Source organism: Mixophyes fleayi, chromosome 3 (assembly GCF_038048845.1).
Source record: "Mixophyes fleayi isolate aMixFle1 chromosome 3, aMixFle1.hap1, whole genome shotgun sequence".
Classification (NCBI taxonomy): Eukaryota; Metazoa; Chordata; class Amphibia; order Anura; family Limnodynastidae; genus Mixophyes; species Mixophyes fleayi.
Window position 1 is genome coordinate 283,292,781 of NC_134404.1, and position 24,666 is coordinate 283,317,446.

At 39.4% G+C, this 24,666-nt stretch overlaps 2 protein-coding genes across 3 annotated transcripts in view; both read left to right on the plus strand.

The window, feature by feature from the left end:
• The window catches only part of GALM (galactose mutarotase), a 254,174-nt gene that overhangs the window by 139,287 nt on the left and 90,221 nt on the right, over positions 1 to 24,666 (plus strand). The window lies entirely within an intron of this gene.
• On the plus strand, positions 33 to 18,233 carry MORN2 (MORN repeat containing 2). 2 transcript variants are annotated; one of them, XM_075203699.1, is made up of 5 exons: positions 36 to 152; positions 2,693 to 2,743; positions 4,279 to 4,385; positions 6,438 to 6,574; positions 16,500 to 18,233. In XM_075203699.1, the coding sequence occupies exons 1-5, from the start codon at positions 128 to 130 to the stop codon at positions 16,600 to 16,602; spliced, it is 423 nt and encodes a 140-aa protein (XP_075059800.1). In that variant the 5' UTR covers positions 36 to 127; the 3' UTR covers positions 16,603 to 18,233. The 2 variants fall into 2 exon arrangements, with proteins under 2 accessions (XP_075059801.1, XP_075059800.1); XM_075203700.1 differs by lacking the exon at positions 2,693 to 2,743 and having other exon boundaries at positions 33 to 152.

A 24,666-nucleotide genomic window follows, 5' to 3' on the forward strand; every position in this document is an offset into this window, starting at 1 on the left:
GTGGCGTCCTATTGGTCTGTTAGATCATACGTCACACATTTCTCTCCGCCTTCCGCTATGTGTTGCCTATTCCTTGTCTCCATGGTACCACAGCAGCTTAGTAGTCAGTCAGTGCAGACACCAGACAATGGAATCTGTGAATGAGGAGTCTGGTAAGAGCAGGGGAGTTATATACATTAGGCTCCCTTATAACTTAAACAAACCTAATTATTATATTATTACATATCATTTTACTGATGTAACTGAACTTTGATATTTCATGTCTATGAACTTTTTTGGCTGGAGAATGCACTTTTTCATTCTTGCAATTTTGTTAATTTGGGGGTTTTCACTACATGTACTGCAGTGTATTTCAAAAGCAATTATCCTTAATTTTTTAATAGTGACATGTATATTAGCTGCTTTTCAACTAGACCCATTTTAGATTAAGGACAATATTTTAAAGCATTTAATGCAATTTTTCAAATCCTATGGAAAGTGCAATATTGTAAGCAATCGTTCAAGCTTCCAATTCTGTCAATTTCGGTGATGCCTTTATGTTAATGTGAAGTAAAATATGACGAGTTCTATAAATAATATCTTGATTTATGTATTTAATATATAAAAAGATTAACAGCCATATTTTTATTAATAATTATACAGTTTAGAGCTGTTCATTTATTTCATAATGTACAATTTTTTTGTATATGTTCTGATGTGACCTTATATTGCACAGACGCTTGTGCGTATACTGCAGTCTGTTCTGTCTGTTAACATACGGCAAGTACTGTGTATGCAAAGCGTACTTACACCCAGATTGAAATTGAAACACCTTTTGTGATCTGCTTGGATTTAAATACGGCCGGAACTACGCTCAAGTTCCTTGCTCTTTTTTAATCTGCAAGTTATGTTCTGATTTGAATCTGGCCCACTGTATTTTGTGCCATCTATGTACCATCATTAGTTATTTAACAAAGCTAGTATGCATAGTCTATACCATCTTCATTGGCATCATTAATCCTTATGCTATTCGGTGCTCACCCTCTGTGCCCATGCACCTAGCACTCAAAAACCACAAAGGTGCATGTGCAGTCAAAACTGCATTTGTGCCTAACCTCTTAATGTACAATTGTTACCAGCTGTCACTTATTACTAGGGACAGACACAGGCATTAGACATGTGTCCCTGACAATGTTTGTCAGAAGTGAACTGTTCAGTACATTTTCTGTATTCTGTATATTTGATATAATTCTCAGTACTGTCGATGTTCCTGAAGGACAACAAATTAATTCTTACCTTGTTAAGTGAACATGTCATTATTAGATCGCTTTTCCTGCACCTAATGTTGTGACATAAGGGAATGCCCCTGGGCAATATCAATAGTCAAGTGAGAAGAAAGGATAAAATGTAATGCATGGGTTAAACAGAATGGTGCAAGCATGTCCACCCACATAGACACCATCCTGGTGGGGGTTCAAGAGGGGTCCCTTCACAGTGCCCCTATCTGGTCCAGTATATCTCTAAGTCTTTTAGCCAAAATCAAGCCAACATGCAAGGTCCCTAACTATAGTAGCCACTCCTGGGATCATGGGAATTTCTGGTGGGATAAAAGACCATGTCCAGGTTGGAGGTGGGTGGATAAAAGACCATGTCCAGGTTGGAGGTGGGTGGATAAAAGACCATGTCCAGGGGAGAGATGGGAGGATAAAAGACCATGTCCAGTGGAGAGGTGGTGCAATAAAAGACCATGTCCAGGGGGGAGGTTGGGGAATTTTTGGGGGATAAGCTGAGGCTGGGAATTGAAGTTCCTGTCTGGCCAAAGTCGGTGAGAAGAATTGTGGGCAGCTCCAGAGCAATTATAGCCACTGCTGCACTGTTTCTATCAGGCCCAGATAGCTGGAGTGGACCCACCAAAGGCAGAGAGACTCTGGGGCCTGGTACTGCCTGCTCTTAGCAGCAGTGCTGGGGAATATGAACTCCAGAACGTGGGAAAACCAGTGAGAGCATTAGACCAAGTTCAAGTCTCAGGAGGGGTCTAAAAGCCGGTAATATTGCTAATTTTTTTGTTTGTGTTTCACTTATATGTTAGTGTGCACTTTTACTATTGAGTTGGATTGTTGTGTTAGTTGCTATGAACATTCTGGAATTTAAAATAATCCTACTTATTTTCCATCAATCTGTGTCTGAGCTAAGATTGATATCACGCTGTGGTACTTGGTCCCTCTGTTCCTGAGTCCCCCAGAAGGGGTCCCAGTAAAATTACCACTCAGACACAACTATAGAGAAATCAGTTAACACTGGGAATCTGGGTAGTCCTCTCCCCTGGGTATCATCACATAAGTTTGAGCTTAGATCTTCTTGCTCAGGAACCAATTGTCCCTTGAAATTATATTAGATAATTTTTTACTTCTTTAAGTACATAACTAACTTCTCAATGAAATCTTACATTATATTAGGTATTATAGACTAAATGACTATTAACGTGTATAGCTCTCAAAGCTAATTGGCTGATTTCCAGACAAAATTCTGCTAGTAATGCTCAGAAATTTGGGGAGCCAGCTAGCTCAGCTGCTACATTAATAGTCACTGCTATTGTGATGGCACCAACTTCAACGCAGCTCGCGCCAGTGAAGTGTGGTCCGCCACCTGCTTACAATAACAGTCAACTCCTACTACAGTGACTAATCGGCCTCTGTTTTTCTTTTTTAAATAGCTCCTGAAGTGTTTCAGATTTCACTTGTATTCCCGAATGGAGATAGTTATGGTAAGATATACTTTGCACATTTAAATTTGTCATCCTGTTACTGTTTAGTAATATAGACAGTGTGGCAAAGAGGATGATTGCCCAAAGCCCTGAACCTCTTGGCAAGGCCTTTGGGGTTTTTTTGGTTGTTTTTTTTTAGCTTACCTGCTTGTTTGTAGGTTCGTGCCAGCTGCTGCTGTTATCTGGTACTCTAAGTAGCTGACAGCTTTGGGGTCAGTGTGTATGAATTTTGGCAGCTATTTGGCGTCAACATTATAAGCAGCCAGGTGGTTTTAGCCTATTAGAGCAACAGGTGCTGTATAGTAGCTGTTATGATAGCAGCACAAGGAAATACCCTGGAAACTGTCACTTAACCAATGCAAATCAGAACTCACTGTCACAATCTCAGCCCACCCATACAACAGTACTGGTGACCATAATCTCTTTGCTGACTGTGAGGGAGATTGATTGAAGAATGAGGCACTTATCCATAGATAGTTAGAAAGGTGAGACTGAATATATGTAATCTCAAACTTAATTGTATCACATTAGTTTGCATACACCTGATGTGCATACACTTGCAGGTATTTGCAGATATGCTGTGCATACTCTGCTTGCATTGTTATTATTATGTAGTCTGTCTATTTACTTCTATGGCTATCACATCCAGGTATCCTACTGAATGCGTTGAAAAGTGCACATGCATGTGGACCTTTGTTGTCCTTTCTATACGTTCAGCAAGACTCCTTTCACCTGATGTGTGTAGCGCACCACTATGACAATATGTTCATATATCTGACTTGAACTGTGGCTCTTTCCTTGCATAAGAAATTAAACAATACTAATTTGTACTTTCTTTATTATCTATTCCTGTTCTGCATGTATGGACCTCTGTACAGTACCACAACTATTGCTCTGTAATTCTTAATATCTGTTTTTATTCTGTATTTAGTGCCCTATTCACAGGAAAATGATATATGTGCATCTCCCTGGCACCTACCTCTACAACTTCTGTGGTCACCACAACACTCACCACCACTTAAGTAAAACAGGCCTTCACTCAGGCCACACTACACACACCATTCAGTGGAACAAGTGACACCACAAATCTGATAACTACTTCCCATAGTGTTTCATATGTATAAGTGCACACTTTGTCATGGTAAGTACCAACGTGGTGTATGTATGGTGGTCTGAATAAAGGACACTTATTCTGCTGGTGGTTATAAAGTCGTGTGTTACAGATATAAGACCAATATCACTTTTGTGTAAAAGTGTAAATTTATATGTTTAATATCACTTTAATCTTAAATTACTGTCATTTTTTTATTAATCAATTAACTCCCATCACAACCTCTTACAAACTGACATTAATTCTAACACAATATCAATGCTTTGTTGAAAGCTAGATCAAAGTGAAAGGTTTCGTCTATGCTTTAACTATTAAGGTTTTTCCATGAGCATGGGTACAAGCCCCATTTGGCACGTGAACATTTTTATAGGTTACAGGTCAGACATGTTCTAACCCAAAAAATAACAATTTTTTTTCACTTTAGATGGTGAATGCAGAAGGTCAACAACAGGAGTACTGGAGAGGAGTGGAATGGGAGTAAATAAGAGTCCAAATGGTGTGACGTATACCGGATCCTGGAAATGTGACAGGGTAATTTGATCTGTACTTTATAACCAGCCTAACAGAACTCAGCAATAGTGAGTGACACTAGTAAAGTAGCCACAATTCCTTTTGACCTTCTTACTGACAGAAGCAGTACCATTTTCACCATAAGGAACAGTAAACCCATACCTTGAAGAAGCACAGGTGGAATACTTCAGAGTCTTTAGTGAAAAATGTTGGGATTTATAAAAATGGGAAATCCTTATTATATTTAATTACCTGCTCCATCAGGCCCCAGTGTGGCTACTATTTTTTTTAACAGTATAGACATGATAGGTCCTCTTTTAGAGTTAAGAGCCAATCCAGCTAGGGTATAAGTTTGCACCTGTAAAAATCATGTTACAATTATTTTTTGTTTGTTTTTTTACATTCCAGTGAAAATACTGCCTACTTTTTTTTATGTAGCACAGATATGTAACTTTTCCCTTTCTTTAGTTTTCCAGGCTGACAGCTTTCATTTCTGTAATTCTCTCAAAAACATACATAATTAAACAAAAAAAAAAGTATACCAAAACATAATCTAATACAATTGCAGATTAAATAGTAAAATGTTGTAATTTCTTTGGCATTAAACTTCAGCTTATTTGTCATAAAGAATAATGCGCTCCTACTGTGAAGTATAAGGATTATGGAAGTTACCTCAGAGTTCCATGACCTCTATCAAAACACAAGGGGCTCCATGGTGACTTTTAATATCTTATAATTTACAGTAGTGGGTGTATTACCATATACTAAAGAATACCTCCATTCAAAACTTTTTGTTTTGGGTGAAGTTAAAGGACATACAAAAAACCAATTACCGTATATACTTGAGTATAAGCCGATCCGAATATAAGCCGAGGCACCTAATTTTAACACAAAAAACTGGGAAAACTTATTGACTCGAGTATAAGCCCAGGGGGGGCTTTTTCAACATAAAAAATGTGCTGAAAAACTCGGCTTATACACGAGTATATACGGTACTTACTTACCTTCCACTCTGTTTGCCAGATCTGCCCTGCTACTGTTGGGTCTAACAGTCCTATGCTGCATTCCACTCTCCTCTGCCCACTCAGCCTATTTGCAGCAAGCTGAGTGCTAATGCCCATCCCCATGAATTTTTTTATCCACTTGAATTAGTGAATGGGAAGTTCCCAGGGACAGTGGTATCAACACCCACTATGGTTGTTTGCAAGCGGCCAATGGAGAAGAGGGTGGAGTGCAGCATGGGACTAATATCCAGCAACGGTTTTGGCTAAAAAAGTGTGGAAGGTAAGTGAACATTTTGATTTTATTTTTTCAAACTCCACCTACTTTTTCAGTATTATCCGTTAATGTCACTTGTCAGGGACATCATCATCATCATTATCACCATTTATTTATATAGCGCCACTAATTCCGCAGTGCTGTACAGGTAAGCAGTGGTCAAAGTGTGGGTGTATACGGTGGTATGCCATACCACCACTTCTCCTACTGCCTTCATTGTACAATTATAAAGTTCCATTCACCTACATTGCCATTACATTTTTCTCACTGCCACTTCTAAATTGCCATACCATCACCACTAAGGGGTATATTTACTAAACTGCGGGTTTGAAAAAGTGGGGATGTTGCCTATAGCAACCAATCAGATTCTAGCTTTCATTTATTTAGTACTTTCTACAAAATGACAGCTAGAATCTGATTGGTTGCTATAGGCAACATCCCCACTTTTTCAAACCCGCAGTTTAGTAAATCTAGCCCTAAATGTCCACTTCGACCGCTGCATGTAAGTAGAAAATATGTAAAACTAGTAAATAGCTTTTCAAACATGGTAGTTTTGTAATATGGCCCCTTAAATATGGTTCTATAAGTCTAAACACATTGCCAGACTAGAGGCCACACAGCCACTTTTATTTCGGCAGAAACAAGGCCCCCACAGTAGGAGATTTAACAGAGTTCTAAATTTACTGTTATTCTAAAACTTATTTATTCTATGTAAAAACACTTTCTTTGTAAATCTGTCTCATAAAAATGTTTTATTATCTAGCAATTATATCAAATCCTTTGTGTTCTACACAGATGAATGGGATGGGGAAGCTTGAACATCCTTCTGGAGCGGTTTATGAAGGAGAAGTGACTGACAACATGTTTCATGGGAGAGGCACTTACACATTTCCCGATGGAGCTCGGTATATAGGAAACTTTACTCAAAACAAGTAAGCTGAATACTGAGCATACACACAACTTAACCAGACACTGGGAAAATAAAAGCCACTGTGCCCATAAGAAAGTGAATTTGCCTGGGGAGTTGTTAATAATGCATGTGATATGTCTCACTTTGTGCTTAAGTTATACTGTGGTTATAATGGAAGAGATCAGAGGCGGTTCTTGATTTTTCCTGTAGAAAGTAATCAGTTTAATCAGTTTAAGAATGTGTGTAGCAAATTCCTGGAATGGGTCATGGGAGAAGAGTATAAGACAGTGGATTCCAAACTTTTTCAGTTGAAGGCACCCTTAGGGTCTCCCAAATTTTTTGAAGGCACCCCTAAGCCAATATAATTACCAAGTAGCCCCCCACCTTGCTTCTACTGGCCCTGGCCGAGGCACCCCTGTGAGATCTCCAAGGCACCCCAGGAAGCCTAGGCACACAGTTTGGGAACCACTGGTATAAGAGATTAACTCAGGTATACTGATTTATCATATATATCTATAATATAAATGCTTAGTGGCGTGTATTAGTCTGTCTGTGTGTGTAAAAAATAAAACCAAGCTGAAGCGCCACCTGCTGGGCGGAGTTATACACTGACCTACTAAATTCTTAGCGTGTGTGGAAAAAAAAATTCAGAAAGGGCTGAAATTTGGTATACTAAGATGTTTTTAATTTGTTAATTTAATTTGTTAATTGTTAAAAGTGTTTATAAATATTTAAAAAAAATATATATATATTTCTTGAAGGAGAAGTGACAGTTGGGAGTGGTTGGTGGTTGCCGGGGGTGACAGTGGGGAGTGGTTGGTGGTTGCCGGGGGTGACAGTGGGGAGTGGTTGGTGGTTGCCGGGGGTGACAGAGTGAAAGGAGTGTGATACTCAGGACCGCTGAGAGAGATCCCTGTGTCTGGATAGACATGTGGACAGATGTGTCGATGAAAATGAAGGATGAGGTGATGGAGAAGAATGATGAGGTGGTGACATGTGGACAAAACCATGTTAAAAAAGGGCGCTTACGTCGGGAAGTAACGCTCTTCCCCTGAGGAGGCCTGGGCTATGGCCCAAATGCATGACAAGAACCTTTTTAACACCTTAAGTAGCTTGATTTGACTAGAATGCATGAGTATCATGCACGGGTTAACTTGTATGTATATATATATATATATATATATATATATGTAAAGAATTATTTTCTTTATTTAATTCCACTGGATAATTACAATGAATAAACAATAGAATATGGATGGCATACCAGTAATACCTGGTTGCTATAGGCAACATCTCCACTTTTCAAACCCACTGGAAACTCGCAGTTTAATAAATTTACCCCTTGGGGTCCTACACCACCTGGACAAGATCTTAAATTGAGCCCTGTCCACTGAGACACTGAGTGAGCAAGTGTGCATTATCTGGAAACTTTTGGGGCAATCATTTTCATATATGGGCCCTGGGAAGTCCCTATTCCAGGCCTCCACAAATCGAGACGTGGTGTGAAACATAACTGATTGTATCTTGTAAAGTTTTGAGAGGGCCAGAGTGGAGAAGCACAGTGTCTCAAATGAAGACAGCTCACTTCCGATATTTTTTATTTTAGGTAGACCCTAACAAAAAGTGTCTGAGCTGTAAGTATGCCTGGTGTTCATGAGTTGAGAGGGAAAATTTCTCCTAGAAGGAAGACATGCACACACTGTCTACCTACTGCCCACATGTCACACTCCTGCCTGAGTCCATGCCCCCAAATTTGGGCCGTAGCCCAGTTGGAAATGGGTAATTGACAATGAGGACAACCTGAGATGAAATGTCCCTGTGAGTTCTAAGTTTCCTTCAACATTCTAGGGTGGGCATAATTATCTGTTGTCTAATTCTAGGGACTTTTAGAAGCCATGGTGAAATAGTTACTGACATATAAGTGAAATTATTTTCCACTTTTGTCCATTGCTTTGCACCATCCAATCAGGTCCACTCCATTATTCTGGAAAGTATTATTGCATGATAACATCATAAGAACAATCACAATTGTAAGTAAAAAATTCCAACTTGTATTCCTTCTTGCTAAGCTTCAGGCCACTAATATCAGAGTCAAGCCAAATTGCTCTTTACAGTGCTTCCATACAGGGCATGAAGAATAACAAAGACAGTGGGCACCCTTGTCTAGTTCCGTTTGTAATTTCCACTGTGTTAGAAAAAATACCTTTAATCCTGATCCTGTAGGATGTCTATATAGTACTATAGTACTAGAATTGTATTTAGACAGGAAGAGCCCAACACCACTGTCAGAAATTGTCAGTCTACTCTGTCAAAAGCTTTGTCTGCATCTGTTGATAGCAGAAGGGACTCTACCTTGTTTTCCGAGATGTAATGAACGAGATCTATAACCTTTGTGGTATTGTCACATGCCTTTCTTTCCTGACACAAAACCTTCTTGATCATTATGGATTAATTCCAGCAATAGGGGGGGTTTAAGAAGGTTAGCCATAAGATTTACAAGTAAATTAACATGTATATTTATTAGAGTTATAGGCCTATAGCTGGAGCTCTGGGAAGGGTTCTTCTTCTTTTTGGGGAGCACTGTGATATGATTGTTTTGAGACCTCATTAAAATCTTTGAGAGGAAGAGGAGTCAATTCGTCCTTAAAGGTTTTATAACACTTGATGGAAAACCCATCATCACCCTTTCTTTCAGGTGAGGATTTTATGACCTCCCCTAATTCTTGTCTAGTGAAAGGTTGTTCTAGGGATACCTGAGTTTCCTCTGAGATCTTTAGAAATTCTATAGTTTTGAGGTAATCTGCTACTGTCTCCTGTTTGGTTTGGGCTGTTTCCAGGGTATCCTGGAAATAGGATCCAGATATTTTTATTGATCATTTTTCAATCCAAAAACTGATTAATAAAACCTTCCCCCTATGTGCACTAAAAGGGGAGAAGTTGTGGGTTAACACAAATGATCATCCTGGTTCCTAATTGGTATTTTTATATACTGTTTCCTTTATACTTATGTTTCTATGTTTTTTAATGTTTATTAAAATGTTTAAATTTTAACACATACTGACGAGTATTATTATATGGTGGCACCTTGGAGTTCGAATGAATGGGATGCGCTTCTTTAAAATCCTCCTTTTTTCTTGTTGTCTTTTTTGAGCAATAAGGTTGTAGCACAACAACCTTATGAGGAGCAGCAATCAATTAAAACAAATATTGGGCATCCTGTGGATTTGTTTATATTTATATGTCTATATTTATTTAACACCGGAGGTATTATATTGATTTGTCAGCGTTCACAGTGATATTCCCTGTTGTGGATATATCAATATCTGCTCTCACTAGTAACCTACACAGCTTATTTCCCCATTGAAAATATCTGATTTTGCCCTTGTGGAAGTCTAGTTTCATTTTGTCGATAACAACTTGTTGAAGGCTGACCTAGTTTCTGCTAGCTCCTCATAAACGTCTTTCATGGTTCATTTTGAGCATTTGTATTTGTAGTAGTAAGGCTTCCTTTTGGGCCTCCTGTTTATAAGTAATGTGCCTAACTGAATATACTTCCCTCTCACCACACACTTAAATGTCACCCAAAGTGTCACCTTAGAGGTCTCCCCATTATCGTTCAGAGAGATGTTTTCATACAGTGTGCCCTTTAGTTGAGCCTTACAGTAAACATCTTCCAGTAGAAGCTCACTCAAGCATCACATCCAATCCCTGGGATGGGCGCGTGAATTTTCTTTTATGTGAACACATGTAAAACTTTTAGCTACATTCACTTAAATGGTCTTCTATTCCTTTGGTTCCAGGGTCTCCATCTACCGTTTTATTTTATGCAGATTCTTGGGTCCCATGCCAAGCCCCGTATTTAGGTTCCCAAACTTCTCTTATACCATGGAGGGAGAGCTATGCAATGGGGCAAGGTTGATTACGAATTTTAGATCCCGATTAGTCCAGCAAGATGAAACTTGGAATCCAGGAAAAGGAGTGAGGCCGAATTGTTTCACCATCAGGGACATCTTGGATTTTCTGTAAACGAGTTAAACAATTGGATACTTGAATCTCAAGTTCGTAGAGATAACAATATAGTTGTAATCAGTTTGAAGCATAGCACTCTCTGATGTGGAGGAACCCACAATAAAGTTAAAATTGAGAGATAATTGGCTATCTTTGATGCAATCTCCATGCTCACTGTAGTTGAAGGTGGAGAGTGACATTAGTTTATGAGATTGCCATCGAAATGGGAAATTAGCTGCAAGATGATTTTTTTTGTCTGAGGATGAAGGATCAGGTCTAAAATCTCATTTTTTTTATCAGCATTTATTTTAAAGTTAGATACATTGCTGTATATATGGATTTCCTATAGTACATTAGGGAGGGAGTCTAGGCGTGGGTAGTTTGTCTAGGAGATCATCCATGTACAATGCATCCTTGTGTTTACAAGGGCCAACTTTGACTCCAGAAATGTCTCCAGCACCTCTCTGACTGAATACAATGAAGAGAGGTACTTATGGTGCTCACTGTCTCAGAAACCCCTAGATAATCAGTACACACATCACATAAATATTCCAGGTGGAAGTCCAACATACCACCACTTAGGCTCTGTTTAGTAAGATCCATTTACTTCCCCGGCAGCGGTCCATTTTGTAACCCAGGAGAAAAGTTCCAATGGTGACGTTAATAGACTCTTTGACTGCAGAGATGATAGGAAGTGCTCACTTACCATCCTCAAGCCTTAGGCCTGTGCCTATGTTGCCATAATAGTAAAACGACATAGGTGTCAAATGCAGGTGGAACCCCTGTTGAGCCCTTGTACAGTGTAAAATTTTGCAGCAGATGTAGCCATTTAGTAGATGACACCACTGCATTGAAACAAGTTTGTGTGACCTTTGTTTGGTGTAGAGGTGTGTTTGACACCACACCCTATCTGCCTCAGTTTGACAGAAGCCTCATATCACTTCTTTGTAGTACTGAGGAATCCTGCTTCTTCCAATATCTCACTCCCAGCATGTTGCTTCCTGGATGCCTTCATTCATCATGACACTGTCCCTGACACATGAAAACCTTCTCTCACTAAGAAACACAAGTGGACAGATAACAGTCTCCCATAAGATCAGGACACCTTATTCTGACATACTCTGTGCTGCTGTGCACATTGTGCCACTGGTTTGCTTAGTTTTTAGGTTGTTTTATCCTCATTTCAAAACTGGTTCCACAGAGACATACAGGGGAGATTAAGACTGATAACATAAAAGTGTTCTGACCCTAGATAAATGCACACTAAGAAGTATGTTTTCCAGATAGTGCCACTAATCTCAAGAACGGCAGGGGTTTCAACAGCCCCCATAATATTTTAATTTGAGAATGTCAGAATTATTAGTACGTCCCCTTTAAAGACACGATCATTATATTTTGCAACAAATTAAGTGCAATTAATCTACTCACTTTGATTAATATGTGTTAATTTTAGAAATCATCCTCTTAACCTAAGAAGTAGAAACACTACATTAGCCAGTTAATGAACACAATTAATCTCCTTACGGATGGCTCTGTCTTCTAATTTTATTAATCTGCGTCTCAAAAACTGTCTGCTGTTTAGAAAAAAATATTTATATAATTTATTTACTTTTCAGCATATCACCCACAGGCAGATATAGAAAAATGAAGAGCAAAACTAATAGGTTGTTAAAGCCATTACAGTTACATGCCATGTTAATAGTTGTAGAGGATGACAGTACCTAAGTTTATTGTTTTTTGTTTATAGAGTTTTTTCAAGATAATTGGATTTTTATTGAGGGTTGATCTTCAGGCAGTAAAGTCTTATAGATATTTTTCAAGTACTGGATTATTCCAAGCAAGTCACCAGTTGGGGCGGGCATGGCGGATATTGGTACAGCTGAAACACTAACGGCACACTAGCTGTGTTGACATCAAAATGATTTGTACAACATTTACAGATATAAAGATGCTTCAGTACTTGAGTGTAATTAAACATATTGCTCATAATCATCCCATACTTACTGAGCAGGGTAGCGGTGACAGGTTTCAACTTTTAATAAACAAGCAAAAATTTCTGAATTACAACAAATGATAGTCCCTAAGAGGTAAAAAGATCAGTAATACTAAGTCTATTATTCCATAAGTGACATGGAATATGCACAGTTAAAATGAGTATCATACATCCAAACTGTCGCTCCTTTTTTGTCCAAATTTTTCTATACACCTGTCCATGCGTATTGCCCCATTGTTAGGTTTCTGTCTCGTATAAATTAACTACTTCACTGGCTTCTAAAAATATATTTTGCTTCATAATTCTTTCATCTGTGGTTTTATTAACAATGTTTTAAAGTTAACTCTTTTCGTGCTGTTTGGCGTATGTTAAATTTGTTCTAATTGTTTTAAATTAAAATCTCTTTTCTGTTGTTAGTTTTGCTAACTAGTTTTACATGAATGGTCTTTCATCAGGCAGTAGCTGTTTACGGTTGGTCAGTGGCACAAAATACATTGCAATGCTTTTCTGGACCAGCAGCTTACATCGGGCAAACTTCAGCGCATTGCATGAAAGACAAGCAAGCATAGTTGTACTTGTGCAGACAGATAAATACACAATTCTGCCTGTCAAATACTGTCTTATTTCTTTACCTGTGTGTCTTTGTTATTGTGCTAACCGCTATACTGCATTATCTTTTGTCATGTACCTATTGCATTACTTGCCATTACCATGCTACTTACTGTCAGGAGCGGCGGCGGCCGCGGGCACCGCCGTAACTCACTTCCTTCTGGTTCTGGCATCCCGGCCGTCTCCATGACGACCACAGCGTCACTTCCTGTTTCTCTGCCCCGACTGTTGCCAGGGCAACAGCCGGGCGCCGAGTGTCCTGTTAGCACGCCCCGGCAGCACTGGGCAGCCGGGTGTGTGCGCTGAAGTGTATACAGCCTGTGGGCTGATTAATGGCAAGAGGCAATTTATGAATTGGTGAGGTCCTGAGGATTGTTACAGGGCAAAGCCCTGATTGGCTGGTTCAAATATTTAAGGCATGGAGGGTTTAGCCTCCCTGCCGGTTATAGCGTGGACTTACCCTGTTTGCTGACCTGCTCTTGTCCTGTTCCTGCTTGTCCCCGTTCCTGTGGATACTCTGCCTGTTTTCTATTGGACCTGCTGTTGTGACCCTTTGCCTGTACCTTGGACCCTGCCTGCTTGCCTGTGACCCTGACCCTTTGGCCTGTATCTTGGACTCTGCTGGTTTGCCTGTGACCCTGACCCTTGGCGAGTTATCTGACCATGCTATCTTGCTTGTGACCCCTGACCTCGGCTTACGCCTACCATCTGTTACCATCTACTCTGCCTCCCCTGGCCTGCCACTGCGGTATTGAATAACGAACTTGCACTATGCTAGGAGTTAAGTGCTGGGGGCATCCAAGTACCTGTGAGCACATAAAGCTCTACGGGAAAGGCGGCTGCTATAGGTGTTCTGTTCTGCAAGTTAGTTATCAAACCGGCAGCCTAACACTTACCTATCGTAACCATGCTGATTTACGTGCTGTATCCATGCTGTTTTCTGCCATTACCGTGCTGTTTTACCTATCGTTACCACAATGCTTTACATGTCGTTACCGTGCTGCTTTACCTGTCGTTACCTTACTAGATTACCTGTCGTTACCGTGCTGCTTTTCCTGTTGTTACCATGCTGCTTTTCCTGTCGTTGCCGTGCTGCTTTTCCTGTCGTTACCGTGCTGCTTTTCCTGTCGTTACCGTGCTGCTTTACCTGTCGTTACCGTGCTGCTTTACCTGTCGTTACCGTGCTGCTTTACCTGTTGTTACCGTGCTGCTTTACCTGTCGTTACCGTGCTGCTTTTCCTGTTGTTACCGTGCTGCTTTTCCTGTTGTTACCGTGCTGCTTTTCCTGTTGTTACCGTGCTGCTTTACCTGTTGTTACCGTGCTGCTTTACCTGTTGTTACCGTGCTGCTTTTCCTGTCGTTACCGTGCTGTTTTACCTGTCGTAACCTTGCTAATTTATCTGCTGTATCCATGCTGTTTTTGGCATTGCCGTGCTTTTACCTGCCATTACCGTGCTGTTTTACCTATCGTTACCACAATGCTTTGCATGTTGTTACTGTGCTGCATTACCTGCCGTTACCGTGCTGCTTTACTTGTCATTACCGTGCTGCTATACTTGTCGTTACCGTGCAGCTTTACCTGTTGTTACCGTGCTGCTTTACCTGTCCTTACCGTGCTGCTTTACCTGTCGTTACCGTGCTGCTTTACCTGTCTTTATCTTACTAGTTTACCTGTTGTTACCGTGCTGCTTTTCCTGTCGTTACCGTGCTGCTTTTCCTGTCGTTACCGTGCTGCTTTTCCTGTCGTTACCGTGCTGCTTTTCCTGTCGTTACCGTGCTGCTTTACCTGTCGTTACCGTGCTGCTTTTCCTGTCGTTACCGTGCTGCTTTACCTGTCGTTACCGTGCTGCTTTACCTGTCGTTACCGTGCTGCTTTTCCTGTCGTTACCGTGCTGCTTTACCTGTCGTTACCGTGCTGCTTTACCTGTCGTAACCTTGCTAATTTATCTGCTGTATCCATGCTGTTTTTGGCATTGCCGTGCTTTTACCTGCCATTACCGTGCTGTTTTACCTATCGTTACCACAATGCTTTGCATGTTGTTACTGTGCTGCATTACCTGTCGTTACCGTGCTGCTTTACTTGTCGTTACCGTGCTGCTATACTTGTCGTTACCGTGCAGCTTTACTTGTCGTTACCTTACTACTTTACCTGTCGTTACCGTGCTGCTTTACCTGTCTTTATCTTACTAGTTTACCTGTCGTTACCGTGCTGCTTTTCCTGTCGTTACCGTGCTGCTTTTCCTGTCGTTACCGTGCTGCTTTTCCTGTCGTTACCGTGCTGCTTTTCCTGTCGTTACCGTGCTGCTTTTCCTGTCGTTACCGTGCTGCTTTACCTGTCGTTACCGTGCTGCTTTACCTGTCGTTACCGTGCTGCTTTACCTGTCGTTACCGTGCTGCTTTACCTGTCGTTACCGTGCTGCTTTACCTGTCGTAACCTTGCTAATTTATCTGCTGTATCCATGCTGTTTTTGGCATTGCCGTGCTTTTACCTGCCATTACCGTGCTGTTTTACCTATCGTTACCACAATGCTTTGCATGTTGTTACTGTGCTGCATTACCTGTCATTACCGTGCTGCTTTACTTGTCGTTACCGTGCTGCTATACTTGTCGTTACCGTGCAGCTTTACTTGTCGTTACCTTACTACTTTACCTGTCGTTACCGTGCTGCTTTACCTGTCGTTACTGTGCTGCTTTACCTGTCGTTACCGTGCTGCTTTACCTGTCAAATCCGTTCTGCTTTACCAGTCGTATACATTCAGCGTTACCTGACATATCTGTGCTGCTGTATCTGTTGTAACCATGTGGCCATACCTGCCGATACCATACGGAGTTACCTGCCTTTACCATGCGGTTTTACCTGTCTTTACCATGTGAAGTTATTTGCCATTATCATGCGGTTTTACCTACCATTACTATGCGACTTTACCTCTGTCATTTATTTAGTATGTTCTACAAGATGCTAACTAGAATCTGATTGGTTGCTATAGGCAACATCTCCACTTTTTCAAACCCACAGTTTAGTAAATATACCCCCTAGTGTCTCATGTATCCTATCTATCCATAACTTTGTCATTTATATACCAAATGTAACAGTTTGATTCCTGCACATATTATCAAAAGAGGGCATACTAAAATAAAACCAATTATGCTGCTAATTAAAGTCCATTTCAAATAACATTTCAATTTCATTGTGCGTTAATCTGTCACATGTTATCCAGTTTAAGAGAACAATCAGCTGTAGCATAAATAGACATCTAGGGCAGTAAATTAGAGCATTTCATGCATGAAGTACGTGTCAGAGAGAATCAAGCCTCACCCAGTCTCTTTACCTTCACAGGATGATGGGAGAAGGTGAATATGTGGATGCCAGCGGGTTGCATTGGAAAGGATTATTTCACGATACAGCAGCACCAGGACTGAAATTAAAGTTGAAAATGTAAATTATATCATATTTGCAGTGGGCACAAACCCTTCAACCTTGTTATTCTTTGCAGCACTCCTTTTCATCAATAAAGTGGGACATACAGCCACATAGCCTCATAGATGCAGTGTGACTTAAAGTTGCTATCAGCCGATATTCATGAATTATATGAAGAAATCACACTGCAGACTGAGCAAGAATATGAGACTAATGCATATTGGTGGCGCTATATAAATAAAGGATGATGATGATGATGATACCACTTACTGGTTCATATCTAGAAGTGTACAGTGTATCAATCAAACAGGCAGCTTAAATCCATATATTAAAAAACAAATAAATGGAACTCAGTGAAAGAGGTATCAATTCAGAATGATAGCAGGGTTTTTCTTACCTTGTTACATCAGTTTAAAAATATACTTTCATGATTTGGACCTACCATAGAAATCTCTTTCAACGATGGTAAGTAGTGTGTTGAACCTCAAAATCCTGTGAGAATGTTTTGATCTGATGGAAGATCAAGAAGAGCTAAGGGTGCGTACTCAGGGGCTGTTGCAGAGCAAGCCCTCATTGCAGAGCAGGTACATTGTTTTGTATTGGATTCACAACTACACTTCTATTTTTGTGCTTGATTTCTACTAAAGGGTCCCCCTACTATAGTGAAAACTAGCCCCAGACACATGCTTATTTGGAGAAAGGAACTGAAAAACAACCCAGCTTGTTCTCTCCGGTTAAGGATTTGGGTAGACACATTGTTTCCGCTTTGTTTTCTTATTTTATTTTTTTTAAACGTGGCAGCATCCTGGTCTGAGCGGAGGTAACTGTCAATCACTTGTAGTTCTCTGCTCTTCCGCTGTCTGCGTTTTTCTGACAGTGATTGACAGTTACCTGACCACAAACCACTGCCAATTCACTAATTTAAACCAACATATGAACATAGCAGTTTAGTTCACAAAGCACAGTACACTTGTGCTGCTTATAATTTAGTCTTCAAACAAGGGTAATATGATTCTGTGAAGGTGCCATCTGATAGCAGAAACATTTCTTGCAGGAATTTCATTATTATGTTTTGGGAACTTGATGCAACAATATGTGATGTGTTACTGTAAGAGTAATGTACTGTGCATGAATTAAGTTGTGCCGTGTTAAATGTTAGTTTAACTCTTGGTACATCTGTAGTGTTATTCTGATAACCAATGAAGCATTCTGTTGCCTAAGGCAAAAGTGAAGGTGCATCCTACTCATCACAAATACTAATATACCAGGTCACTCCATGCCAAACAAATATTTTAACTTTATTATTAGATCAATTACAGTAAGAATTTGGCTGTACTTATATAAAGGTCACTCTCCTAAAGCTAACCCTTCACTCCTGCTCCACAGCATATTTAATATAGCATATCCTGTAATACAAGCTGAAAAAAACAGTGCTGTCTGTGTGTCATGTTCTTGACTGCTGCAATGCACTATACAGTAGCCATATGCTACCAGTGCAGTGTATACCTAGGAACGTCATGGTATCAACTGCACCTTTATATGAAACAAAGCTCATGCATCCAACTTGTTGTACCCTTTATTTTCAGTGGACATTTGTCATAGTCATGGAACATAGAAGAAGACAATATGTAAATAAACTTTGTTTTTCATTTATTGTCTGTTACAAAACTGTATCATGTTTCATGTTCAATGGTTTCCAAAACAACCAGAAGATACAGTGTCAGGAGCCCTGTTTGGCAGGTAGAAAGTATTCTAGTAGTCTGAGCCCCAATGCTGTTAAATTCTAAGGATTCCTATGCCAATGAAGAGAGTCACCCACATATTTATCACGTCAACAAGTCTTTAATCATTAATATTCATTTTGTATTATAATTAAAACATTTTATACTTTGCATAGAGTAATAATGCAACAGTGTAAACTACATTTTAATAGTATAGGCTATAGATTGTCTCTGGGAAATTATATGAGATTTCCAAACTACACCAAACTTTCTGTGCAAAATAGGCAGTGCTGGCAGGATAAGCAGAGGGAATAGAGACAGTAACCAGAGAAGGGGGTGGAATTATTACAAATACTCTACACTATAAGGGTTGTTGGTTTACATTTAATTTAAATTTTATGCTGGATTTGTAATTTTAGTTTCAAACGATGGGCAGCACAGTGGCTTCGTGGCTAGCACTGGGGATATGAGTTTGATTCCCGACCATGGCCTTAGCTGTGTGGAGTTTGTATGTTCTACCTGTACTTGCGTGGGTTTCCTCCGGGTGCTCCTTGTTACTCCCACACTCTAAAAACATACTGGTAGGTTATTTGGCTGTTATCAAATTGATCCTAGTCTCTCTCTCTCTGTCTGTGTGTGTGTTAGTAAATTTAGACTGTAAGCTCCAATGAAGCAGGGACTGATGTGAGTGTGTTCTCTGTACAATGCTGTGGAATTAGTGGCGCTAAATAAATAGCTGATGATAATGATAAATATATTGTCATTTCAAGAGTTAATAGCAAGCATTCAAAACAAGCCATCAACATACAATGTATCAAAGGGACTTTAATAAAGAGTTGTATACAAATGAACGGAGCAAATAATAATTGGAAAAACGTAGACTACAATCAACAACTGATTCTGGTGGCCATGAGGAAATATTATACCTATCATAAACAGTCTATAGGTCCTGGCACATTTGGTAGAAGGAATACCATTGTGCCATTGATGACCCTTGATTTCTGATGATTGTTTCCAAAAGCAACTGTTCAAATATAATTTTCCCCTCACCCCTGATATCTCCAGTACTTATTTGTGTGTTTATGTTTTAATCCCACATGGGCTCTTCTTCCCTGCTCGTTATCTGTTTAACAAATACTTTGACAGTGCTATTGTGACATGAATGATCAGTTCTTAGGAATCTTGTGTTATATTTACTTTATCACTCTGCAGTTACCTCCTCATTTGATATATGATCGGTACTGTCTGCTAACAAAATTGCCTGTAAAAGTAAAAAAAAGTAATTGCAGTCTTGCCAGCAGTTCCAAAATATACAAATACCTCTCATAGCGTCTATAGAGATAAAGGGACACAATATTGACTGAGGCTTAATACAGCTTTTTTTGCATTACCTATACATCAGTTTTTACAAAGATCCCTAATATGTTGCCTGATGCTTGTTACAGTAGGAATAATAGGTGTGACTTGTGACCTTTCGTTTGGGAGGGCAGCATCATTTTGGCAGACAGTCGATTCCTCCAAAGGTTTGTTCAAAAGAATTCTGTGCAAATACACCCACGTAGGCAGCAATACAAGTTAGGAAGTATAGAAGGTGTATTTCTATTGATGAACATGTACTTGCCAAGCTAATCAAGCCTTAGATACAAATCAATGAGAGATGTCAAGAGATCATAGTACATTTCCTTCCTTGTTACTGAAGTAAAGGGTCTATTGAAACCTTCATTAAAAGCAGTTTCCATTATTAAGGTTCCAGCACACAGCTGCTTATTTCATTAATTTGGCAGAATTTATGGATCTGAAATTGATTTTTTTCCCCTTTTCTTTAATAAAGAAAAACACATGAGGTATCTGTTGTCACAAGTGGTTTCAGTGACTACATGTGCACAGAAAACGTCACTAGTTTCTTATCCATAGACTACCTGAGAGTTGTCACAGCTGATTCACAGCTTATAGCAGTGAGAGCTCTAGAAGTGGTGAAAGAGCATCCAAAGGTGAAAAGATAGACCTATGGAATCATCAGTCAGATCTCAGCTAGTACCTGTGAAGGCCTCACAAGTAATTGATAGTAGGTAGTGCCTAGAATCAATGTTCATTTTCTTTTTACATTTTATATGTCTCTAATGTGTTGTCTTATTTCATACTTTATAATAATTCATGGCCCAGCTCACTCCTGTCAATAGGCTAAGAACCTGATTTATGTATGTCCATTTACAAGATTTGTGCACAACTTGCAGGCTTGAGTTGATTGTAACTCACACTTGTGACTCATTGTAGTTAGAAAAGTACATTGTGGTCAATCACAGGTAAGTTCAGTACAGTAAGGTGATGGAGATGCAAGTCAACCACTCCCCTTAGTGATGCGTCCAATTCTGACTAACACATATCTTTAAGATTTGGCTATTAGGAGGCATATTTTCATGCAAACCATCGGCCTACTTCAATAGTTAATGACACAGGTTGAAATGCGCAAATGCATGTTCTTATCTTGCTAAAGCAGCTGAAAAGAGCACATGGTGATCCCAAACCCCGTATGTATAGATCCACAATGAAAAAGTAATATTCAAACGCAAAATTAGTGATGTTGGTGATTACCTAGGTTGGTACTCTATGAATCCCTAATAGTGCTGGCTGTATCAATGATAGTTGCAAATATGGCAGATATGTGTTTGTGGCAATTGGTATGTGGCAGTGGCGATCTGTGATGAAATTTAGTCTTAAAGGAGTGATATCAATATAAATAGATGATGTTTGTGCAACAATAAGTCCGATTATAAGTCATTAGTTCATAGATCACTTGTACTCATGACTTATAATCGGACTTATTGTTGTGCAAACATCATCTAGTTTATGTTGTTTGTGGATACCACTGCCTCTTGATTGACTTATGTTGTAAGATTGGTTTTAATTATATATCATCGTATATTTAGCGCTGGAATATTACTTTTTCACTATTGCAATAGTTGTGTGTTTGAAGCTAATATTAAAAACAAAGTAATTTTGATAGATTTGCCACACAAGTCAATTAAGAAAGAAGAAAATAAGCCAAAAACAATATCGCAAGATGAAATTTGTTTTAAGTTGAAAGTGTTATGAAATGATGCTATTTTTAATAGGATACATAAAGAAATGAACAAAATGTATTATGTAGTTATACTTAACTTAGAAAAAAATCATTCTTACATCCTATTTTGATAGAATATGGTGTTATTCTTATTCCCAAAAAATGTTGCAATGCTATACTCTATTTTTCGTTTGTCATTGTTATACAATAACATAGTTAGGATCAATGAATTATAATTTGAATAAAATACATTTCTAACATATTAATTTTATTTTTTTAATGCATGTTGGTTTTTATCTAAAAGGATGCAATACCTCAAATGTTAAAAAACAAAAAGCATCTTGTAACTTCCAAAAGTCTATCTATCTATCTATCTATCTATCTATCTATCTATCGCCACTAATTCTGCAGCGCTGTACAGCGATCTCATTCACATCAGTCCCTGCCCCATTAGAGCTTGCACTCTAAATCCTCTAACATACACCTACACAGACACAGGCCGAGAGAAACTAAGGGCAAATGAATAGCAGCCAGTTAAATCAGTGTGTTTTTGGAGTATAGGAGGAAACCGGAGCACCCAGAGGAAACCCACGCAAACACAGAGAGAACATACAAACTCCACACAGATAAGGCCATGGTCATGAATCGAACTCATGACCCCAGTGCTATGCGGCAGAAGTGCTAACCACTAAGCCACCATACTGCACATGCGCTACCCGATTTCTCTTTAAAACTTTGCCTGACTTCCTATTGGCCCTCAATTAGGCCTCCTATTATTTAAGACACACCCCCTCTTCACTCAATGCCTGTTCTTTAGGTCTACTACCTGCTCTGAGTAGGTTGTGTATCTTCCATCTCCACCACTCCAGTGGTAATACTTTGCAGCTCGCATATCATCGCTCTTATCTTCATCATTCCAGCGGTAATACTCTGCAGCCCGCAGTTCACTGCTCTCATCTTCACCACTCCAGTGGTAATACTCTGCAGCCCGCAGATCATCGCTCTCATCTTCATCATTCCAGCGGTAATACTCTGCAGCCCACAGTTCACTGCTCTTATTTCCACCACTCTAGTAGTGAAGCTCTGCAGTCCGCAGACTGTCCGAGTGCTTAACCACCAGCCGTTCGCAAATCCTGTTGCCTGTTTCCTGTTAATATCACCAAGTACTCCCTAGAGGACCGCGACCTGTGTAGTAGAAGCAGCGAAACCCATACCTTTTTGCGAGGGTCCCTAGAGAATACCAGCCGCTACGTTAGACTTTGCGCCTCTGGTAAGAGTAGCATTAAACTTGGCAAATCAAGGTCCGAGAATCCTAGGCTCTGTGACAGGTGGTTCCCAATATACTCTGTAACATATGTGACATATAACCCACAGGCTGCAAATCTTTTATTTATCTTGTTGTGTTCTATTGTCCTATGGTTCTAGGGCAGCTAACTGTAACATTGCTATGCCTGTCCTAATTGTATGAAGGGTTATTCAGGAAATCTGTTGTGTCTAGGAAAAATAAATCACCATTTATCAAAGCCTTAAATCATATATACTGCATATACCTTATTTTAATTACATGTTTAGATAATGCAGCCCTGCAGAAAATGTTGGCACTTGAAAGACAGATGTCAAAAATTAACATTATGGCAAGCTGGCATTTCAGACCTACTACCAATGATTTTTGTGGTGAGATATAAGTCCTTGTTTTACACAGTTATTTATCAGTCCTGTGGCTGAGCGTGTGTTGTGCTACTTGTGTGTGTAGTGATGCTGTAGGGTCAAAGCTCTGAAGTGGTGACTGTTGAGGGCAAAGGTGTGGTGCAGTGCAGCATTAATGGGAGGAGGTGGCAGCTTCTGTGTCTGGATAAATCTCCTGTCTGGCATCTCAGCCAAACTTATCACCACGTATATAATGTGGACCTATGTCTAAATACAGTATGTATAAAATTGCTGATATTTTATATTTAATATAGACAGTAGCTATCAGAGTGCAAATAATGTGTAAGACATTGCCTGGCATGAAGTGTTAATGCTTTGCCATTAACTTTCCCAGGACTCCTTACTTTGGGGAGTGAGAAAGGAGCAGTCTTGTTCAATGCTTGTATTCTGCTGCCTCCTGAAGTGAGCACATCGCTTTGATTGCTGAGTCTGAAGGTTATGTAACAAGCAGAGGAGTGCATTATTTCCTCTTGCCTCTAAAACCAATGACTAGCTAGTGACAGTTCTAGCCCAGGAGCATTGAGCTGAAGGAGGGCTGCAGTCCTTCCATTCTCCTTACATGCACCTCCAGCTGAGACAGAGCTGTCCTCACAGACGCTCTTTAAACCGCACAGAAGTGACCTATGGTGAGTTCACCCTTTTTCTCTATGCTTTTATCATCATTTTATTTTAATTTAGAATATATTTGGTGATATATTATCATTTTAGAGCATTTTTATGTTAGACTATTTTATATTTTGGCATTTTGTAAGCAAACTATTTTACAGTATAGTGTGTACAACTGCCACATAACGCAGTTAATAGTAATGTAAGATATTTAGTGTTGAGTGCATTTATATAACACATGCATAATGTATGTTTAATATGTGTTTTATATTGTAATAAGGTCAACTATCATGTAGTTATACAAAGAAAGATGATTCTGTTACAGAATGTTCTCTGGACACAGCTGAATTAGTTTTTGCAGTCATGCCAAACTACAGAGACTCTTTCCTGAACTGCATGTGTTGTCTTCTCCACTGCCTGCTTTCTTGCTTTGTGGGGGGGTCAGTAATGTTTTACTGCATTCTAGAAAAATAGATGGTAAAATAACCCCTTGTGCTATGTGATTAATGCATTTTTATGTTTTTTTTCTGTTTTAGTTCAATAAGCTTATTTGGTCATTTCTTAATTTTAAATTAAAATAATGTCACTGACACCATACAATGAAGCATTTCCACTTTGCTCAGTGATGGGTAAAGGGTGCACTATGAAAAATAAACAGGAATACAAGTGGTTAAAGTAAAGACATGGGGGTATATTTAATAAACTCTGGGTTTGAAAAAGTGGAGATGTTGCCCATAGCAACCATTCAAATTCTAACTGTCATTTTGTAGAAAGGTCTAAATATATGATAACTAGAATCTGATTGGTTGCTATAGGCATCATCTCCACTTTTTCAAACCCGCAGTTTAGTAAACATACCCCATGGACTTTGAATAACTTATAACATGGCCTCTATAACCAGGTAACATTCCTTATAAATGAGGTTATAAAAGTATTGTGGTGCATCATTCATGTCTCATACTAAGATTGGCTCTAATAATTTACATTCTAC